The sequence below is a fragment of the Symphalangus syndactylus genome, chromosome 9, assembly GCF_028878055.3.
Source record: "Symphalangus syndactylus isolate Jambi chromosome 9, NHGRI_mSymSyn1-v2.1_pri, whole genome shotgun sequence".
In the NCBI taxonomy this organism is placed as follows: Eukaryota; Metazoa; Chordata; class Mammalia; order Primates; family Hylobatidae; genus Symphalangus; species Symphalangus syndactylus.
Genome location: NC_072431.2, coordinates 56718034 through 56738412, shown reverse-complemented (window position 1 = coordinate 56738412; position 20379 = coordinate 56718034). Strand labels below are relative to the sequence as shown.

Sequence of the window (20379 nt, the reverse complement as noted above, 5' to 3'; positions counted from 1 at the left end):
AAAAGTGTATTAGCATCTTCCATTTGTTCATCCGTTGCTCACATTCTTAGGGCATTTTAAGGATGAGCAACCTTTGTTTCAGAAAGTGTAAGTAATTTGCCCCAGGAGGTCACGCAGTTATAATTTAGTCTTCAGAATCAGTTTGAAGGGGGCAGTATTATTTTTAAGATAATTAGAACCCACCTCGTAGCAATAAAAGTTTTCCTGTCTTTGCCAAAAAAAGAAGAAAAAAGTAGAGCATTCAGTTATTTTGTCAGACAATTGTGTTGCTTTTTTGGAATGATAATATATTTCAAATTTCATATATTCTCTCCTGGCAACAAATAGGTTGGTTGGTTGTGGCTGAAAATGTCTTTTTCAATAGAACAGTTAAGCACTGCCATCAAAGGACCAGGCTCCTAGGCCACCTCACACAACTCCTAACTAAGAATGCTGCAGACCTGGAGTGCTGGAGAAGAACTAGCTCAGAAACGATTTCTGGCTGGAGAGGATGTGTTTCTTTTTTTATTTTTATTTTTGAGACAATATCTGGCTCTGTCACCTAGACTAGAATGCAGTGTCATGATCTCGGCTCACTTGCAACCTCCGCCTCCTGGGCTCAAGTGATTCTCTCACCTCAGCCTCCCAAGTAGCTGGGACTGCAGGCACACTCCACCATGCCTGGCTAATTTATGTATTTTTTTTTTTTGTAGAGGCAGGGTTTTACCATGTTGCCCAGTCTGGTCTCAAACTCCTCCCACCTCAGCCTCCCAAAGTGCTGGGATTACAGGTGTGAGCCACCGTGCCCAGCCAAAGCCCTAGTTCAACGTTAGGAACACATCCACTCTGAAACTGGCATCAGGAGCAAGCTGAGCCTTCTCTGGACTTTCAGCACCTGCTGCTGAAGGTTCTCCAGGGCTGGTCAGAGATAAGGATCTCATGGGGCTGTCCCTTGGCTGGGGGGCCTCCACCCAGGCACCGCTCTCAACACAGGTCTTACCTCCTGAGAGCCACACCTGCCACAGCCCAAACCTTCCTGCAGCCAGAAGGGACCGAGGGGTGTTTGGAAGAAAACTTGTGTCGCTTCCTCATTTCCTTGTCTAAGTGACGATTTTGTGTGTCATCTTTCGTGTCTAGCTATGATCCTGGCAGGAAAAGCCTACTACGATGGAGTGGCCAAGATCGGTGAGATTGCCACCGGCTCCCCCGTGTCGACCGAACTGGGTGAGCGATCTGTCCCTTTATACATAAACCCCACTTGTCATCCTGTGAACCCCAAGAGAAAGGTGTGGGATGGCCCAGTCCAGAACAGAGGAGAGATCTGGGCCAGGATGCTGCGGTTCTACTTCATCGCGGTCTGTGGAAATTGATGCTTAGTCGGAGGGTGGGCTGGGGCTGGTGCCGGAGGGCGAGTGGGAGGCCTTGTTTTCTGGCCAGCCTCCCTGCTCTCCTAGGAACTTGAGCTTTTGCCCTGGGTGCCTGGGCTCTCACCCTTCCCCCTGGGAGTTTGACCTACATTCCTGATGGGCGAGCCGGGCCTCCTGGGGCCTTGGGCTGCCGCCAGAGTGTTTCCTGTGACTCACCTAGTAGAAAATCCGACTCCTTTACATTGCTCTCTTGGCCCTTGCCTCTTCCCTGGTTGCTTTCAGCTGTGATTTTTCCGGTTCTGCTGGTATGAATCGCTCTCCTGTGCAGGCTGAGAGGGCGGTTACACCCTGGGCAGTGCCCGCTGCCGAGGGGATCTGGGCTTCTGTTTACAGAACACTTCACTGTCGGGGGGTAGGGAAAGGTGGGCTTTTAAAACAGCCTCACACAGCACTCTCATTTAAAAAACTTGTTGAATATGTTTTATTGTACAAAGCGTAAAATTTCTGGCTTAACCGGAGGAAAATCATGGTAAAGTGTGTGTGTGTTTAAAGAAAAGTGCATCCATGTCCAGTTAAGAAGTAGGAAGGGGAAGCAGAGTAGTGGGGGCATCACCAAGGGAAGGTGCAGGCAAGTCACATCGTTTCTTGATGGGGTTGGCCTGAGGGTTTTTAGGATTGTTTGGGAAGCTCTTAACTGACCCATAAAAGACAGGGACAAATGAGAGGCCTGACAGTGGAGTTGGGGAGCTGGGCTGTTGGGTGCAGAGGCGATCTGGGTCCTCACAGTCTCTGTATAAAGCCATAGGCACACGGTAGACCATATGCTGAAAGTGATGCCCTGTTAGTGAATAAGTCAGTACTGCGAGAAAGTGATCTATATTTTAATTTTTTTCTTTTTATTATTATTGAGACAGAGTCTCGCTCTGTCACCCAGGCTGGAGTGCCGTGGCACGATTTCGGCTCACTGTAACCTCTGCTGCCCAGGTTCAAGCGATTCTCCTGCCTCAGCCTCCTAAGTAGCTGAGACTACAGATGCCCGCCACCACGCCTGGCTAATTTTTTTGTATTTTTAGTAGAGACGGGGTTTCGCCATGTTGGCCAGGCTGGTCTTGAACTCTTGACCTCAGGTGATCCACCTGCCTCAGCCTACCAAAGTACTGAGATTACAGGTGTGAGCCACCACGCCCAGCCTATATATATATATAAAAATAGGCTACAATATTATTTATATATAAATACATTTATGTAAATATATAAAAATACATTTATGTAAATATATAAATACATTTATGTAAATATATAAATACATTTATGTAAATATATAAATACATTTATGTAAATATATAAAAATACATTTATATAAATATATAAATATGAATATAAAATTATATATATATTTATATATATTTTAGGGGTCTCTCTGTGGTGGCCAGGTTGGTCTTGAACTCTTGGCCTCTAGGTTTCCCCCTGCCTTGGCCTCTCAAAGTGCTAGGATGACCGACCTCACCCAGCCCAGTACTGCTATATTTAATAGACTCAGTTACATGCAGAAGTTTTCCAAAATCCTGCTTGTGCCCTGGTTGATGCCATAATCCTGCATGTGTCAGCGAGGACTGAACTGTAGTAACTCTGTTCTAAGCACGATGAATTTAATATGGAGGCTGCCGGATGTAGACAGAAGCAGACAGGAAAACCTAGGATATTTGGGGGAGTCGTTGAGATGATTTTAGGGTTCCAAAAATAGCATGAATAAAAAGAAACATCGTATTGGTGTCATGCATCAGAAAGAAAACATGTGTGACCCTTACATTAAAACATGTGGTGCTCTGACTCACCACACCCAGTTTGCCTTTTTAATGTTTTATGGGTCCGGCCACTGTTTAAATAAGACTTCTGCTCCACACCTTACTTGAGTCAGCCGTGAGTTCCTAATGTTGAAACAGCTATTTCCACAGCAACGATGTTGGCATAAACAACACAGGCTTAGAACTTTCATTTCAGTGAGGAAAATATTTTGTGATGGTGAAATTTCTTTCATGTGCATGCATATATAGGGTATTTTTTGTTTGTTTTTGTTTGTTTTTCTGAGACGGAGCCTCACTCCGTCACCCAGGCTGGAGTGCAGTGGCGTGATCTTGGCTCCCTGCAGCCTCTGCCTTCAGGATTCAAGCAATTCTCGTGCCTCAGTCTTCTGAGCAACTGGGATTACAGGTGCCCACCACCATACCCGGCTAATTTTCATATTTTTAGTAGACACATGGTTTCACCATCTTGGCCAGGCTGGTCTCGAACTCCTGACCTCAGGTGACCCACCCACCTCCGCCTCTCAAAATGCTAGGATTACAGGTGTGTGCCACCGTGCCCGGTCACTTGCGCATATGTATTTTATTCAGAGTGAACAGAAATAACTTTCTGTTTTATTTAGTTTCAAGCTTCAAGCTGTCCTTTTGCTTAATACTTGCTATCTCGTGTAGTTACTGGTTTTTCTTCTCGTTTCTAACAATTTCATGGTACAATGCTATCTCAGGAGGAGCTACTTCCTTGACTGGCTCCATTTTTCTTTTATTGATACAGTTCAGACTAAAAAGGCACCCCATATCTGTTTAAATTCCCTGTATGGGAGAGTCGTGGACAATTCATAGAAAAAAAAAAAAGACCAAAGATAGATTGTATTTTTCTCATCTTCCAAGAAGATTTTATTGTCTAGTTACTCCTTTTTGGTATTTGGTATTCACAACTTCATCATGAAACTTTATAACTCTCACATGAGAAAACTCAAAGGGGTGTTATCACATACGTGAAAATCATGACTCATTTCAAAATGTTCATTCTGTGTGCCTCGATGGTCGGCCTCTGTGACAGCGGTACCATTTCTGATGTCTAGCAGTGGATACTTACACTTAGTTCCCTCCTGGCATCGGCTCACTCATTGTTGTGTGCATAATGTAGGATGCTTTTGCCCAAAAGTATAAAATAAAATAAAATACCCAATGAACAGTGAGTTAAGCGATCAGCATCTTTATTATTCCACATGAGGAGCAGCAGGTTGTCAGTTAATCATCACTAGGGACCCAGGTTCCTTCTCTCTGTCTTCTCATCCTCATACTCATTTCCTCATGGTGCTAGGATGGCTGCCACTGCCTCTCCAACCATCACATCCTCTTTCTCCCCATTGTCTCCAAAGGCAGGAAGGGGAATTTCTTCTCAGGTGTGCTGACAACCTTTGCCCCAGAGCTCCAGCACACAGCCCCTTATACCCCATGGCCCAATTTAGATCACACTCCCAGGACCCAGCTGGTAGCAAGGCTCCCCAGGCATGAGCCAAGGAACACCAGGGCAGAGAGAGTGTGGCTGTTAGGAGATGGCCTGGTGACAGCCCCCACGTTGGCATCTCTGATATTAGAGGTCTGTTTTCAACAACTTTCAGTGAAAGGGCAGGACTGATAGAAATGTTGGCGGTGCTCTGGGTGTACATGGTGCTTCTGCGTTTTGTGTGTGTCTGAGTGGAGCGATGTTTTTCTCCCTCGTGGGCTGGTGTGTGGTTTTACCAGCATGCGTATACTTCAGACTTCATAATTGCGGCCAGGCACAGTGGCTGAGGCCTGTAATCCCAGCACTTTGGAAGGCCAAGGCGGGCGGATCACCCGAGGTCAGGAGTTCGAGCCTAGCCTGGCCAACATGATGAAACCCTGTCTGTACTAAAAATACCAAAAAATTAGCCAGGCATGGTAGCGCATGCCTGTAATTCCAGCTACTTGAGAGGCTGATACAGGAGAATCACTTGAACCCGGGAGGCAGAGGTTGCAGTGAGCCAAGATTGCACCACTACAGTCCAGCCTGGGCAACAGAGTGAGACTCCATCTCAAAAAACCAACAAACAAACAAACAAAAACTTCATAATTGCTGTTTTTCCAGGGCCCTCCCACTTTTTTCCCCAGAAGACCACAGCCATCCTTTCCAGTCTGTTTCTATTTGGGAAGGGGGGGATCTAAGCACAGAGGAAGAAATAGGGGCCTTGGGGTAGGGGGCCTTAGGGTAGCTGTAGGTTTTTTCTGCTGGTTTTGTGGTTTGTTTTTTTGTTTTTGTTGTTGTTTTTGTTTGTTTTTTGAGACGAAGTCTCACTCTGTCTCCCAGGCTGGAGTGCAGTGGCACAATCTTGACTCACTGCAACCTCCGCCTCCCGGGTTCAAGCAATTCTCCTGCCTCAGCCTCCTGAGTAGCTGGGACTACAGGTGCGTACCACCACGCCCAGCTAATTTTTGTATTTTTAGTAGAGACAGGATTGTTTCACCATGTTTGCCAGGCTGCTCTCAATCTCTTGACCTCGTGATCTGCCCACCTCAGCCTCCCAAAGTGCTGGGATTACAGGTGCAAGCCACTGTGCCCAGCCTTCTGCTGTATTTTTTTTTTTTTTTTTTTAAGCCTTTGGGTATCTTGTAACCATGGACTCTGGTGCATTTCCCCTGCCTCTGCCTCTCTCCTTTCTTTTTCCTCTTCTCATCTTTTTCACTGCCAAGGTACCTGAATGGTCTGGTCAGCAGCCACTGACTCATGGTTGAAAACAGGGGGAATAGAGAAAATTAAAAACCATCACCCATGATGTGACCACTCAAAGGCAGACACTTTATCATCCTTGTCTTTCTTTCTAGCCTTTTTTTCCAGTGAGTATGTTCTTTTTTTTTTTTTTTTTTTTTCCTTTTTGAGGCAGGGTCTTACTTTGAAACCTGGGCTGTGCCATCATGGCTCACTGCAGCCTTGATCTTCTGGGCTCAAGCCATCCTCCTGCCTCAGCCTCCCGAGTAGCTGGGATTACAGGCACATGCCACCACGCCTGGCTAATTTTTGTATTTTTAGTAGAGACGGGGTTTCTCCCTGTTGGTCAGGCAGGTATGGAACTCTCGACCTCAGGTGATCTGCCCACATCAGCCTCCCAAAGTGCTGGGATTACAGGCGTGAGCCACCGCCCCGGCCGTATTTTTTTTTTTTTTTTGTAGTAGAGATGGGGTTTCACCATGTTGGCCAGGCTAGTCTTGAACTCCTGACTTAAGGTAATCCACCTGCCTTGGCCTCCCAAAGTGCTGGGATTACAGGTGTGAACCACTGCACCCAGGCTGACGGGACTTTTCAAGAAGGGGATGAGAGGTTGTCGTTAGTGTCTGAACAGCTGGCAGGTGTCATGATTAGTGGTCATAGTCCCCTTGGAAATGGTGGTTTCACTGGGGTTCCAACCATAAACGCCAGGAGTTACGGGGTAAGGATGGTGGAAATCACAGAGGAGTAGCGTGGGCGTGGCTCTTCTTAGAAGTATTGCTCCGCTCTTGTGCCGTCTTAGAAGAATTGCCCTGCTCTTGCGCCGTGTGCTTCCGTACAGAAACGCGGGTCTCCAGACGTGTCCACCGCCTGCCGGGCACTGCTGTTGTCTCATTTCATCCTCAGTAGCCTCCTGGGTGACTTCTTCCTCACGGGTTGCAGGGTGCAGTGTTTCCTCAGGGTGGCTGATAGGCCCTAAGGGTAAACGTAGCCATCACCGTTTTCTGCGTGGGCCTAAGAGATAACAAGAGATAACCTCCATGGGCAACCACATTGGGTCACATGTCCCCAGCAAGGGGTTTTGCAGCCAGGCTAGGCAGAGCATGGACTGTGGGGGTGGTTACCCCTCCAGGGATGGTAGAGACATGGGTGCTGCCTGGGTTGCGGAGCTCACCCCGCCCAGGCAAGTCCAGGAAAGATCCTGTGACCCAGGACAATAAGGCCAGGCCACATCTCACTTTCCCCTGAGACTGCCGGATAGCATGCCACCTGGCACCTACGAGATGCTCGGGAGTGGTGACGTTGCCACATTCCTACTGTTTATGACCCCGGGCAACACTTCACCTTCGCCAGTGGGTTATTTACTCATCATGGAGGTGACAGCCACACCTTCCAGGTCATTAGGTGAAATGAGATGATGTGTCTTGTGGCTTCTGTATCAAAGACTAGAAAGATGCCTCTCTGTTCACTGCCTCTACTTCACACATTCACAAATATTTCAGAATTTAAAAACAGTGGCAATTTTCTTCATTGACATTCTTCTCCTCATAAAGTACGTAATAAAAGTTTGTAAGAATATATAACATTTTTCTTTTTTTTTTTCTGGAGGCAGGGTCTCACTCTGTCGCCCAGGCTGAAGTGCAATGGTGCGATCTCGGCTCACTGCCACCTCTGCCTCCCGGGTTCAGGCAATTCTCGTGACTCATCCTCCTGAGTAGCTGGGATTATAGGTGCCCACCACCATGCCTGGCTAATTTTTGTATTTTTAGTAGAGATGGGGTTTTGTCATGTTGCCCAGGCTGGTCTTGAACTCCTGACCTCAAGTGATCCAGCCACCTTGGCCTCCCAAAGTGCTGGGATTATAGACGTGAGCCACTGCACCTGGCCAGAATATATATTTTTCTTGATTATTCATGAACCAGTTGTTCAAGTCTCTCCATTCTGTCTTTGTTTTCTGTTTCATTGGTCTCTCCTTTACTCTCTTGCATGTATCTTTGAGATGACTCTTTCATTCTTTTTCTCATTTCTTTTATTATACTTTAAGTTGTGGGATATATGTGAAGAACGTGCAGGTTTGTTACATAGATATACACGTGCCATGGTGGGTTGCTGCACCCATTAACCCGTCATCTACATTAGGTATTTCTCCTAATGCTATCCCTCCCCTAGCCCCCCACCCCACAACAGGCCCCGGTGTGTGATGTTCCCCTCCCTGTGTCCATGTGTTCTCATTGTTCATCTCCTACTTAGGAGTGAGAACATGTGGTGTTTGGTTTTCTGTTCCTGTGTTAGTTTCCTGAGAATGATGGTTTCCAGTTTCATCCATGTCCCTGCAAAGGACATGAACTCATCCTTTTTTATGGCGGCTCTTTTTCTAATTTCTTAAGTGGTACATTTAACTCATTAATTTTTTTTTTTTTTTTTTTTTTTTTTGAGGTGGAGTCTCGCTCTTTCGCCCAGGCTGGAGTGCAGTGGTGCTATCTCGGCTCACTGCAAGCTCAGCCTCTCGGGTTCACACCATTCTCCTGCCTCAGCCTCCCAAGTAGCTGGGACTACAGGCGCCCACCACCACATCTGACTAATTTTTTTGCATTTTTAGTAGAGACAGGGTTTCACCGTGTTAGCCAGGATGGTCTCGATCTCCTGACCTCATGATCTGCCCGCCTCGGCCTCCCAAAGTGCTGGGATTACAGGCGTGAGCCACCGCGCCTGGCCTAACTCATTAATTTTAAAAACAGGCAGCCCTGTTTTGCATGGTAATAGCATCATAAAAATGTGCAAGCTGAAACCACACAAAGTCATCTTGATACTGCAAAATTAAATTGTTCTATGACCTTTAAAAATGTTTGTTAAAAACTCTCTCATTGTCAGTTATAAATGTATAGGGAAATTAAAAATTGTAAAACTAATATTAGTACACTTTAAAGCATTAGAAACATTGGGAATTAGAGTTTTTATTTGTAAAAATCCTATCAGGAGTGGTGTAAATAGTGCTTGCCATCTCCTTCTCATGGCTTACAATAGGGCGAGCATCTTTTCTATGCTTTAGCAAATTGCCATACTCCTTGCCAAATTTGGATCAGCTTCCAACATTTCATCCTTGCGATTACAATGTTGTGAAATATCTTCAAGAGTTCCTTTAAGGTGAAGTTTTGTTTTGTTTTGTTGTGTCGTTTTTTGTTTTGTTTTGTTTTTGTTTTGTTTTTTTTTTGCTGGCATCACTTTCCCTGAAACATCTTCATCCTTTTCATCACAGCCACTTGACTCAATTATGTTGAGAAGTTTTGGCCTCACTCAGTTCCTCTGGCCGTTCATCCAGTGCCTCAAAGGCCAACAGTGTCAGCATTTCCAGTCAGATATTTCTTCTCTAACTCCATCTACGTTTGACTCAGTGTTGCTACTTTTCATTTCATTTCTGCATCTTCAGTTTTGTTGGCCAGTTTCTCTTGCACTTACTCATTTTTGTAACATCACCTGGGTTATCACTGGGAGACAAGGAGGCAACACAGCTACACACTCGGCTGTCTGTGGGGATGCTTTACTATCCTTGCACCAATAGCAAACTGACTTAATTACTGCAACTTTCTAATCTTGGTATATAGTTGCATAAGTCCTCTAGCTTTGTGTTTATTTCAGAGTACTTTGGCTATTCTAGGACCTCTGCATTCGTTTATATCTTAGAATCAGCTTGTCAATTTCCCCTTTAAAAAATTCGCTTGGAATACATTGAATTTACAGGTGGATTTAGGTGGAGTTGACATCTTAGCAATATTGGATTTTCTAATCCATGAAAATGGTAGATGCTTTCATTTATTTGAGATTTCTTTCATTTCTGTAGCACTACTTTGTATTTTTTATTGTAGAAGTCTCCTCTTCTTCTATAGACTCATTCTTTATGTGTTTTGTCCTATTGTAAAGGGTATTTTTAAATTTTTATTTCCTAATTGCTGGTTCTATTGAATTTTTTATTTCAGTGCCTGTCTTTCATTACTGGAAGTCCTATTTAGTTCTTTTCTGAAAGAAATCTGCAAATTAATTTTTTGTTGTATTTATTTTTATAGCAGCTTGAGATACAGTTCACCCATTTAAAGTATACAGTTTTCTGGTTTTTATTATATTCACAAAGTTGTGTGACTATCACCAGAATTAACTTTAGGATATTTTCATCACCTCAAAAAGAAACCCTTTCCCATTAGCAGTTGCTTCCCATTTAACTCCAACCATATCCAACCATTCATTTGCTGTACATCTTTAACACTTGCTATTGTCTCTCTTTTTTTTTTTTTTCAGTATAGCCATCCTATAAATGATTTTACACATCCTATAGTGTGAAGTGGGCTCTCATTTTGGCTTTCGTTCACATCTCCCTAGTGAGTAACGACATTGAGCATCTTTTCATGTTCTTACTGGCCATTTGCATATCTTCTTTGGAGAAATGTATATTCAGATCATTTGACCATTTTAAATTAATTTTTTTTAATTATTGAGTTTGCAAATTGACTTTTAGGCTGGAGTGCAGTGGCGCGATCTCGGCTCACTGCAATCTCTGCCTCCCACGTTGAAGCGATTCTCATGCCTCAGCCTCCCGAGTAGCTGGGACTACAGTACCCCACCACCACACCCAGCTAATTTTTGTATTTTTAGTAGAGACAGGGTTTCACGATATTGGTCAGGCTGGTCTCGAACTCCTTACCTCAGGTGATCCACCCGCCTCGGCCTCCCAAAGTGCTGGGATTATAGGCGTGAGCCACTGTGTCTGGCCATCTTTTCATGTTCTTACTGGCCATTTGCATATCTTCTTTGGAGAAATGTCTGTTCAGATCCTTTGCCCATTTTAAATTATGTTTTTTTTTATTATTGAGTTTGCAAATTGACTTTTGTCATTTATAAAGCAGTTCCCTTGCTTGAAGTTCTTGAGAGGCAAATTCTGCTAGGTGTTTTTATTGTGTCTCTTGATGGCCGTTCATGAAGGATTCTTTCTGTAAGGGTTTTGTCAAGTCCTCTTATTGTTCTCTTCCATGTCGGGCTGGTTGTTCTCTTTACTGCGGGTGTAAACTTTTTTTGTTTTTTAAGACAGGGTCTCGCTGTGTTGCCCAGGCTGGTCTTGAACTCCTGGGCTCAAGCAGTCCTCCTGCCTCAGCCTCATGGAAGATGTAAAAGTTTTGCCATTGGAAATTACCAGGAAATGAAAAGGAGAAATGCCAAGCAATGGGAGAGCCTCTCTGATTCTCTGAAAAATAATATAGTTCACTTATTTTTCTTTTTTTGAGACAGAGTTACGCTCTTGTTGCCCAGGCTGGAGTACAATGGCGTGATCTCAGCTCACTGCAACCTCCGCCTCCCGAGTTCAAGCAATTCTCCTGCCTCAGCCTCCCAAGTAGCTGGGATTACAGGCATGTGCCACCACGCCTGGCTAATTTTTTGCATTTTTAGTAGAGACAGGGTTTCACCATGTTGGTCAGGCTGGTCTCAAACTCCTGACCTCAGGTGATCCGCCCACCTCGGCCTCCCAAAGTGCTGGATTACAGGCGTGAGCCACCACGCCCAGCCTACTTCAGGAAGAAGATACACTTTAATATACATGTGCAAAATTTGCAAGTTAGTTTTAGTATCTAAAACTTAATGACGGATTTAAATGATCTGCAAATCTGTCAGACCTACATTTTACCCCCACCAGAGAACTCATTTCTTGATTTTCCTCCTTAAAATAAAAGGTCCTTTATGAATAGAATCTATTCTGTTAAAGAGATGATTCAGAAAATGTGTCCTTGCTCTTTTTTCAAGTATATTTGAAAGTGATAGAAAAATATTGATGATTTAAAGAGAAATACCAAATTCTAGTTGTTTTCATGCTGAATGTTCTCAATGACTTGAAGATAAGAGTTAGCATATAGTTTGAAAGCTTTCAATTTCATTTTGCTAAAATACCACCTTTACCAGATGTACCTTAACTGCAGGGATGAGCAAACTACAGCCAGGGATGACCAGGGCCTGCTTGTAAAGAAAGTTGTTTGTTTGTTTTTTGGGACGGAGTCTCGCTGTGTCGTCAGGCTGGAGTGCAGTGGCACGATCTCAGCTCACTGCAACCTCCACCTACCGGGTTCAAGTGATTCTCTTGCCTCAGCCTCCCTAGTAGCTGAGACTACAGGCACCCGCCACCACACCCAGCTGATTTTTTTTGTATTTTTAGTAGAGATGGGGTTTCACCATATTGGCCAGGATGGTCTCGATTTCTTGACCTCGTAATCCGCCCGCCTCGGCCTCCCAAAGTGCTGGGATTACAGGCATAAGCCTTCCCGCTGGCCAGGAAAGTTTTATTGGAACGCAGCTGTGCCCATTTGTTCCTGTCTGGGGCTACATTCAGGATACAGTAGCAGGGCTGAGTGGCTGCAGCAGAGATGTTTGGCCCACAAGGCCTAAAATTTTTGCAATTTGGCCCTTACCCAGACAGTAGAAGATCTCTTGTGTCATACAGTTGCTTGCTTCAATTGGGGTAATCTTGTGAGGGATTTGGTATGCTTTTCTCCAAAGAAAAAGCACTTCCTTACTACCAGCTAGCTAAGTGTCCGGGTTTAAGGTGCATTAACGACATAATCCTAACAACCACAGTAGCATGGGATACTAAGTCCTAACCTCTTCGTCTTGTTGGGCAGAGCAAACCGTCAACCCAAATCCAGAGATCTGTAGTCAGGGTTTGGCCAGTAACATATTTTAATCCAACTGTTTATTTTATTTATATTTATTTATTTATTTATTGAGATAGAGTCTCGCTCTGTTGCCCAGGCTGGAGTGCAGTGGTGCAATCTTGGCTCACTGCAAGCTCCACCTCCTGGGCTCAAGCAATTCTCCCACCTCAGCCTCCCAAGTAGCTGGGACTACTGGTGCCTGCCACCACACCCAGCTAGTGTGTGTGTGTGTGTGTGTGTGTGGCCGTGTATTTTTTTTTTTCCCCAATAGAGACAGGGTTTCACCATGTTGGCCAGGCTGGTCTCGAATGCCTGATCTCAAGTGTTCCACCCGCCTCAGCCTCCCAAAATGCTAGCATTACAGGCGTGAGCCACTGCTCCTGGCTGCTCCCACTGTTTAATTGTTAAATAATAGGTCATAGGGTCAAATTCATGCCACTCAACAGGTTGTCAGTGTGTGTACCTAAAGTCACTCATGTGACTTTATCACGTGTCATAAAGTTAAATCCTTTATCACATGTGATAAAGGTAAATCCTTCATCACCTGTACACAGTTCAGTTCAAGGCAGCACACCTACCCAGCAGTGCCCATTTAAAAGAGGAATCTGACATTTTCATAAACTTCCAGTTTTGTTCCTAAATCAAGCAAGGTTTATTTTTATAACTCAGAAAATATTGAAAAGGTGAAAGGGAAAACAGAAATGGTAAGGGGAAAATGTTTTTCCAAAATCTTTAGAAGAACCTTTGAGTCGGTTTTTTCATCCTTAAAGCAGAGAAAAATAAAGGATGTTCTCATTGACTTCTCAGGAAATAAGACTTTCTTTGGGGAGTTTATAAATTTGCTTTGAGCTTTTTAGAGCTCACCATTATGTAAATTTAGGCTATGTTATTTTGTTGTAGTTTAGTCAGCCATTGCATTTTGAATCATTTATTGTTTGGGCCAGTTTCTGAAATTGGGCACAAAACAGAAGATTTTATCTCCTCACTATCAGGGAACCTAGAAAATCATAGATTTCCTTTAGTCATTGATAGAATGCTTATGGATCATGCAATTTTAAAAAAACTGTATTATATATTTGTCTTGCTGAACTCAGAATCAAATCTGACAGTCTTTGGTCTAAAAATCAGAGCAGAAGTCAGGCACGGTGGCTCAGGCCGGGTGCAGTGGCTCACGCCTGTAATCCTAGCACTTTGGGGGGCCGAGGTGGGTGGACCTGAGGCCAGGAGTTCGAGACCAGCCAGGCCAACATGGCAAAACCCCATCTCTACTAAAAATACAAAAGTTAGCCGGGCATGGTGGCGTGCACCAGCTACTTGGGAGGCTGAGGCATGAGAATCATTTGAACCTGGGAGGCAGAGGTTGCAGTGAGCCATGATCACACCACTGCACTCCAGCCTGGATGACAGAGCAAGATGCTGTCTTTTAAAAAAAAAAAAAAAAAAAAAAAAGAAAAATTTCTGAAACATTTTTGAAATGTTACTAATTCACAACAATATTACAAACATATTCCTAAGATCTGGATAAAAGAATTCATACCACAGTAGGGAAAGAGCTGAGCTGAGCCACAGCAGTTATAATTGACCAAAATCACTTATCTTTTAGTTACAAGTTAGGCTCACTTTAAAGAGATTAAAATTCTTCCACAAAAATAGCAAAGAAATAAGAGGAGATTTTATTTACTGAACACTGTACCTGCTATATGCCAGGCATAGTTCTAAGCACATTATAAATGTAATATTAACTCCTGTAATCATCATGACAGTACTGTGAGGCCCGTGCTGCTTCTTTCCGTTTTATAGATGAGGAGACTGAAGTACAAAGGCAATAACTTGCTGAGGTCGCGTATCTGGTCAGTGGCTGGTTCATCTGACCCCAGGCTACCTACCAAGTATATGACCTAGCCTGCCGACTTAATTTTCTATATGTCCAAAAGATGTGCTTTTTTAAAAAATAAAAAAATTTTTTTAGAGATGGGGTCTTTCTGTGTTGCCCAGGCTGGTCTCAAACTCCTGGGCTGAAGCAGTCCTCCCACCTTAGCCTCCCAGAGTGCTAAGATTACAGGCATGAGCCACTGCACCTGGACTGTGCTTTTCTAACGTGCTTTATTTTATGGCTGTCAGATTTTCCTGCCGAATAGAGTTCAGCAAAATAAAGGATTGTGTTAAATCGCAAACCATCATATGGTCCACACTGACTCAACATGTGAGCATGAGTCTGTATTTTGTTGGATTTTTCTCAGCTGTAATCACAATTTTGCCGGTTTTACTTAGAAGCATTTATAATGCGATCATTGATTCCAGCTTTTTTTCTTGAGTAATTTCAGTTTGGGGTTTGGAAAATAATTTTTTCCTGGAAGCAAGCACATGATAAATGCCTTTAGACCTCGCAGGTGGCTTTTCTCATCTCAATTTTTGGGTGGATGTTCTTCTTTCTTCTCCCTTTTGGAGCAGGAAAGGTCTCAGCTAGAATAATTAGAGAGAAAGGTAGGCTTATAATTTATAAAACCTGTAAGAGCCAAAACATATTAGCTGGGCATGGTGGCGGGCACCTGTAATCCCAGCTACTCGGGAGGCTGAGGCAGGAGAATTGCTTGAACCCAGGGAGGCAGAGATTGCAGTGAGCTGGGGTCACACCATTGCTCTCCAGCCTGGGTGACAGAGTGAAACTCTGTCTCCCCCTCGCCCCAAAAAAACCTGTAAGAGCATGTACTGTGTAAGCCCATGTGTCGTGTAGGCACACTGCTATTAAGTATGTATACATTCCCAAAGTTTAGGAAGATGTTCTGAATGTAAATTGTACTTGTTTACAAAAGTTGTTACAAGAGGAACATTCCTTCTCTCAGCTTTGAAGTGAGTATATATACACTCGATGTACTATAATTAGTAAATATCACTTACATAGCCAGGCACGGTGGCTCACGCCTGTAATCCCAGTACTTTGGGAGGCTGAGGTGAGTAGATCACAAGGCCAGGAGATCGAGACCATCCTGGCTAACACGGTGAAACCCCGTCTCTACTAAAAACAAAAAATTAGCCAGTTGTGGTGGCAGACGCCTGTAGTTCCAGCTACTCGGGAGGCTGAGGCAGGAGAATGACGTGAACCCGGGAGGCGGAGCTTGCAGTGAGCCGAGATAGTGCCACTGCACTCCAGCCTGGGTGACAAGGCAAGACTCTGTCTCAAAAAAATAAATAAATAAATATTACTTACATAAAAGCTGAATCATCAAATCAAGATTAGCCAATTTAACACTTCATGCTTCCAGATTGCTTGCTGGGCACATCCTAAGTGTCAATCTGAAACGTCATTGCCTGTTTTTCATTGTAACTTTATTATGTTTACCCGTTCTCTTAAATCTTTGGATTTTTAAGTGTTTGAACAGAAAATTGTTTAAACCCAATTTTCACAGTTACTCAAATTGGTCTTTTTCTCGTTGAAGTATATTGTGTGTCCTAGCAACTCAAGATGGAGAGGGCGTAAGCGTCCCTGTCCTCACGCTCTCAGCCACAGCCAAAGGACAGCTGGCCAAGGGGCTGCAACAACTGGGCCTGATAACTGGCCTGTCATGGTGCGGGGGGAGTGTGCGAAGGACCTGGGGCTGTGCCTCTGCCATCATCACCATCCTTGTTCACAAGAGCTACTTACATCCTCTTACAAATAGGTGTGGATTTCTTACTTTTTCACAGCACCAGGCTGGGCCTGCAGTGAAGGGTCAGGAACAAAAACACTAGGTTACGACACCCAAATTGGGGAGTGGGAGTTTAGAGCATGCCAAGAAAGAGCTGCTGCGCTCACACGCACAGGGCGTAGCTCCCGTGACAGGTTGAAGAAAGGGATACTCAAAGATGGATGCGGCTAGAATCATGAAGCGAGTGAGGCCTGGCCACGCCAGACGCATTCCGAGGCACACCATGGTGCCACAGTGGAGGGTAGACAGTTCTGGTGGAGGGTTAGAGTCTTTGTTAGTGCAGGTGGGGTCCTAGAAGTTTTTTTGGTCTTTAGCAATTTGGGAGTAAATGCACTTCCTTATGTACTCTTTCCTCTTCTGAGCGACTTAACAAAACTGTTTAAGAGTGCCAACAAGCACATGAAAAGATGCGCAACATCATTAGCCATTAGGGAAACACAAATCCAAACCACAAGAGCTACAGCACACCCAATAGAGTGGCCACAATTAAAAAGTCAGACAATAACAAGTGTTGGCAAAGATGTAGAGAAATTGGAACCCTTGACCATTGCTGGTGGGCATGTAAAATGGAGCAGCCACATTGGAGCCATCTGCCAGTTCCTTAAAACTCAAGCATAGAATTACCATGTGACCAAGGATTCCATTCTAGACACTGATCCAAGGGAAATGAAACATATGCCCACACACAGTCTTTTTTTTTTTTTTTTTAGACAGAGTCGCTCTGTTGGCCAGGCTGGAGTGCAGTGGCACAGTCTCACCTCACCTCAACCTCTGCCTCCCGGGTTCAAGCAGTTCTCCTGCCTCAGCCTCCCAAGTAGCTGGGATTACGGGCATGTGCTACCACGCCCAGCTAATTTTGTATTTTTAGTAGAGACAGTGTTTCTCCATGTTGGTCACGCTGGTCTCAAACTCCAGACCTCAGGTGATCTGCCCACTTCAGCCTCCCAAAGTGCTGGGATTAAAGGTGTGAGCCACCACGCCCGACCCACACATAATCTTGACCACAAATGTTCAGAGCAGCACAACTCACAATAGCCAAAAGGTGGAGGCAGCCCGGATGTCCGCCTGCTGATAAGTAGAAAAACAAAACGGAATATTGTTTAGCCACGAAAAAGAATGAAGTACCGCTATATGCTGCAATACAGGTGAACCTTGGACATGTGCCACGTCAAAGAAGCCAGATAAAAAGGCCGTTTATTGTATGATTTTGTTTATATGAAACGCCCAGCATCAGCAAATCCACATAGAAAGCAGATTTTGAGGCTTCAAGGGAGAAAGCAGATTTTGAGGCTTCACGTGGGAAAGGGGAATGGGAAATGGCTGCTTAACGGCATCTCTTAAGGTGATGAAGATGATTTTGAACTGGGTAGTGGTGATGGTTGCACAATATTGTGAATGTACTAATGTTACCCTTGGTAAACTTACATATATTATACCACTAAAAAGAAAGAGTTAAGTATGCCAATATGGGGTATCCTAATGAATTCATACTAACATCAGTAAAATAGACATTGTAATAACTCAAGAGGCTAGCTGTACATATTTGTTTGTTTGTTTGTTTGTTTGTTTGGAGACGGAGTCTTGCTCTGTCACCCAGGCTGGAGTGCAGTGACGTGATCTCAGCTCACTGCAACCTCCACCTCCTGGGTTCAAGCAATTCTGCCACCTTAGCCTCCTGAGTAGCTGGGATTACAGGTGCACATCACCATGCCCAGCTAATTTTTGTATCTTTTTAGTAGAGATGGGGTTTCACCATGTTGGCCAGGCTGGTCTCAAACTCCTGACCTTGTGATCCACCCACCTCGGCCTCCCAAAGTGCTGGGATTACAGGCGTGAGCCACCACGCCCGGCCACATACCCAACTATGAAATCTGTAGGAGTAGCAGTTATTTGACCAGTGTTTTCTGGCACTCTGGAATATTCAGGCAGTCTGGCAGCAATGCCATTAGCATCTGATTGCTGCCTTATTCTCCTCAACTGTTCACACAAGAAGGTTTCTGAGGCCGAGGTGGGCGGATCACTTGAGGTCAGGAGTTCAAGACCATCCTGGCCAAATGGCAAAGCCCCGTCTCTACTAAAAATACAAAAATTAGCTGGGCGTGATGGCACACGCCTGTAATCTCAGCTACTTGGGGGATTGAGGCAGGAGAATTGCTTGAACAGGAGGCAGAGGTTTCAGTGAGCCAAGATTGCACCATTACACTCCAGCCTGGGCGACAGAGTGAGACTGTTTCAACAACAACAAAAAAAGGTATCTGAAAACGAGAATTGGGTCCTGGTTGGTCAGAGATCTTGCAGACAGCGTGCCACGCACTTTCCAGCACTTCCCATGTGCGCTGCCTCATAACCCCGCCGTGACCCCGTGAAGAGTTTTAGTTGGCCGTGACTCAGTGCGCTTTGCACAGTAAATGAATTTTATTAGCATTAATGGAAATACGAAATTCAGGAGTCTCATTTAGTTTTCACAGCAGTCCTCTCAGATAGATATTATTCCCATTTTGTGGACAAGAAAATGGAAGCTTAGGCGACTTGTCTAATTTCATCCAACTAAGGAGTACACACAACAGGTAAGGAGCAAAGTTGGGGTTTAAATTCAAAGTCCTTGATTCCATGGATAGTGAAATATTCATCACAAAACTCATGGCGCTCAACCTTAGGCCTTTCCAGTCTCTCCACCCCTCTAAAACCTTGTAGGGCACCTCATTTTCAATTTGTAGTTTTGTATTCTGTTTCTTCAGGGTGACCCTTAAATGTTGGATGCCTATGCAGGGAGCAAATCATGAAAGCAGTCTTCAAAAACTGGAAGACTGGGCATGTAAGAGAATGATATATTTATGCATTTATTTTATTTTATTTTTTTGAGACAGAGTCTCTCTGTGTCGCCCAGGCTGGAGTACAGTGGTGCAATCTCCACTCCCTGCAACCTCTGCCTTCCGGGTTCAGGCGATTCTCCTGCCTCAGCCTCCCAAGTAGCTGGGACTACAGGCGTCCACCACCACACCCGGCTAATTTTTGTATTTTTAGTAGAGACAGCGTTTCACCATGTTGGCCAGGCTGGTCTCGAACTCCTGACCTCAAGTGATTGGCCTGCCTCGGCCTCCCAAAGTGCTGGGATTACAGGCGTGAGCCACCATGCCTGGCCTATTTATGCATTTATTTATTTTACTTTCAGCTTGTATTTTGACTCCGAAGGTGCGTGTGTGGGTTTGTTACCTGGGTATATCATGTGATGCCGAGGTTTGGAGTATGACTGATCCTGTCATCCAGGTAGTGAGCATAGCACACAATAGTTACTTTTTCAACCCTTATTCCCTTCTCTCCCGCCCCCCTTCATAGTCCCCAGTGTCTGTTGTTCCCATCTTTATGTCCACGAATACCCATTGTGGAGCTCCCACTTATAAGTGAGATATGCGGTATTTGGATTTCTGTTCCTGCGTTAATTCACTTAGGATACTGGCCTCCAGCTGCATCCATGCTGCTGCAAAGGACATGATTTCCCTTTTTATGGCTGCAGAGAGGAGGATTTAGACCTCCTGTGTATCGTTCCTTCAGTCCAGTTGAAGGAGGATCCAAGAAGCCAGAATTTGGTTCAGTATAAAAAATGGCCTTGGGACAAGCCCTTCTGTAAAACCTGGACAGGAACTGTGAACAGCTGTGCCGCTGCAGTGTCTCAAGAATGGGACTGAAACTGAGGGAAGGTGTCCCGGTGGTCCTTCAGGGGTATCTGCTGGAGGGGAGTCCCAGCGGGGGAGCTGGCAGCAGTTACCACCCCTGTGCCACCGCTGCCCGCCTCAGTGATAAACTTCTGGTGAGGCAAGGATGTGAGAATTGGATATAGTTAAGGATGAGCTTAGAAATGTTTGTTGATTGACTAAATGGGTGTATCAGATAAGAGTATTGGGCTCTAATCCAATGAATCAGATTTATCTGGGCTTTCTTGAAATCAAGGTCCTCATTTATAGCATTAATAAGACTTGGTCCCCACCTTCAAGATACCTGCAATGCAGTAAAGGAGATGATGAAATCTATACACACATACACACACACGTGTACATTTATACACATAGTTTTAATATAGGATGGAATGCAAGAGTAAAATGGTACAAAGGCTACAGGATTTCATGGGAAGAG

The 20379-nt window shown here is 44.5% G+C and overlaps 1 protein-coding gene across 9 annotated transcripts in view; it reads left to right on the top strand.

The window, feature by feature from the left end:
* Window positions 1–20379, top strand: part of BAIAP2L1 (BAR/IMD domain containing adaptor protein 2 like 1) — a 110303-nt gene that overhangs the window by 46862 nt on the left and 43062 nt on the right. For all 9 annotated transcript variants that reach the window (XM_055292354.2, XM_055292349.2, XM_063646165.1 and 6 more), the window contains exon 3: window positions 1117–1203. In XM_055292354.2, the coding sequence (XP_055148329.1) occupies window positions 1117–1203 (87 nt within the window). The remainder of the gene's footprint in view (window positions 1–1116; window positions 1204–20379) is intronic.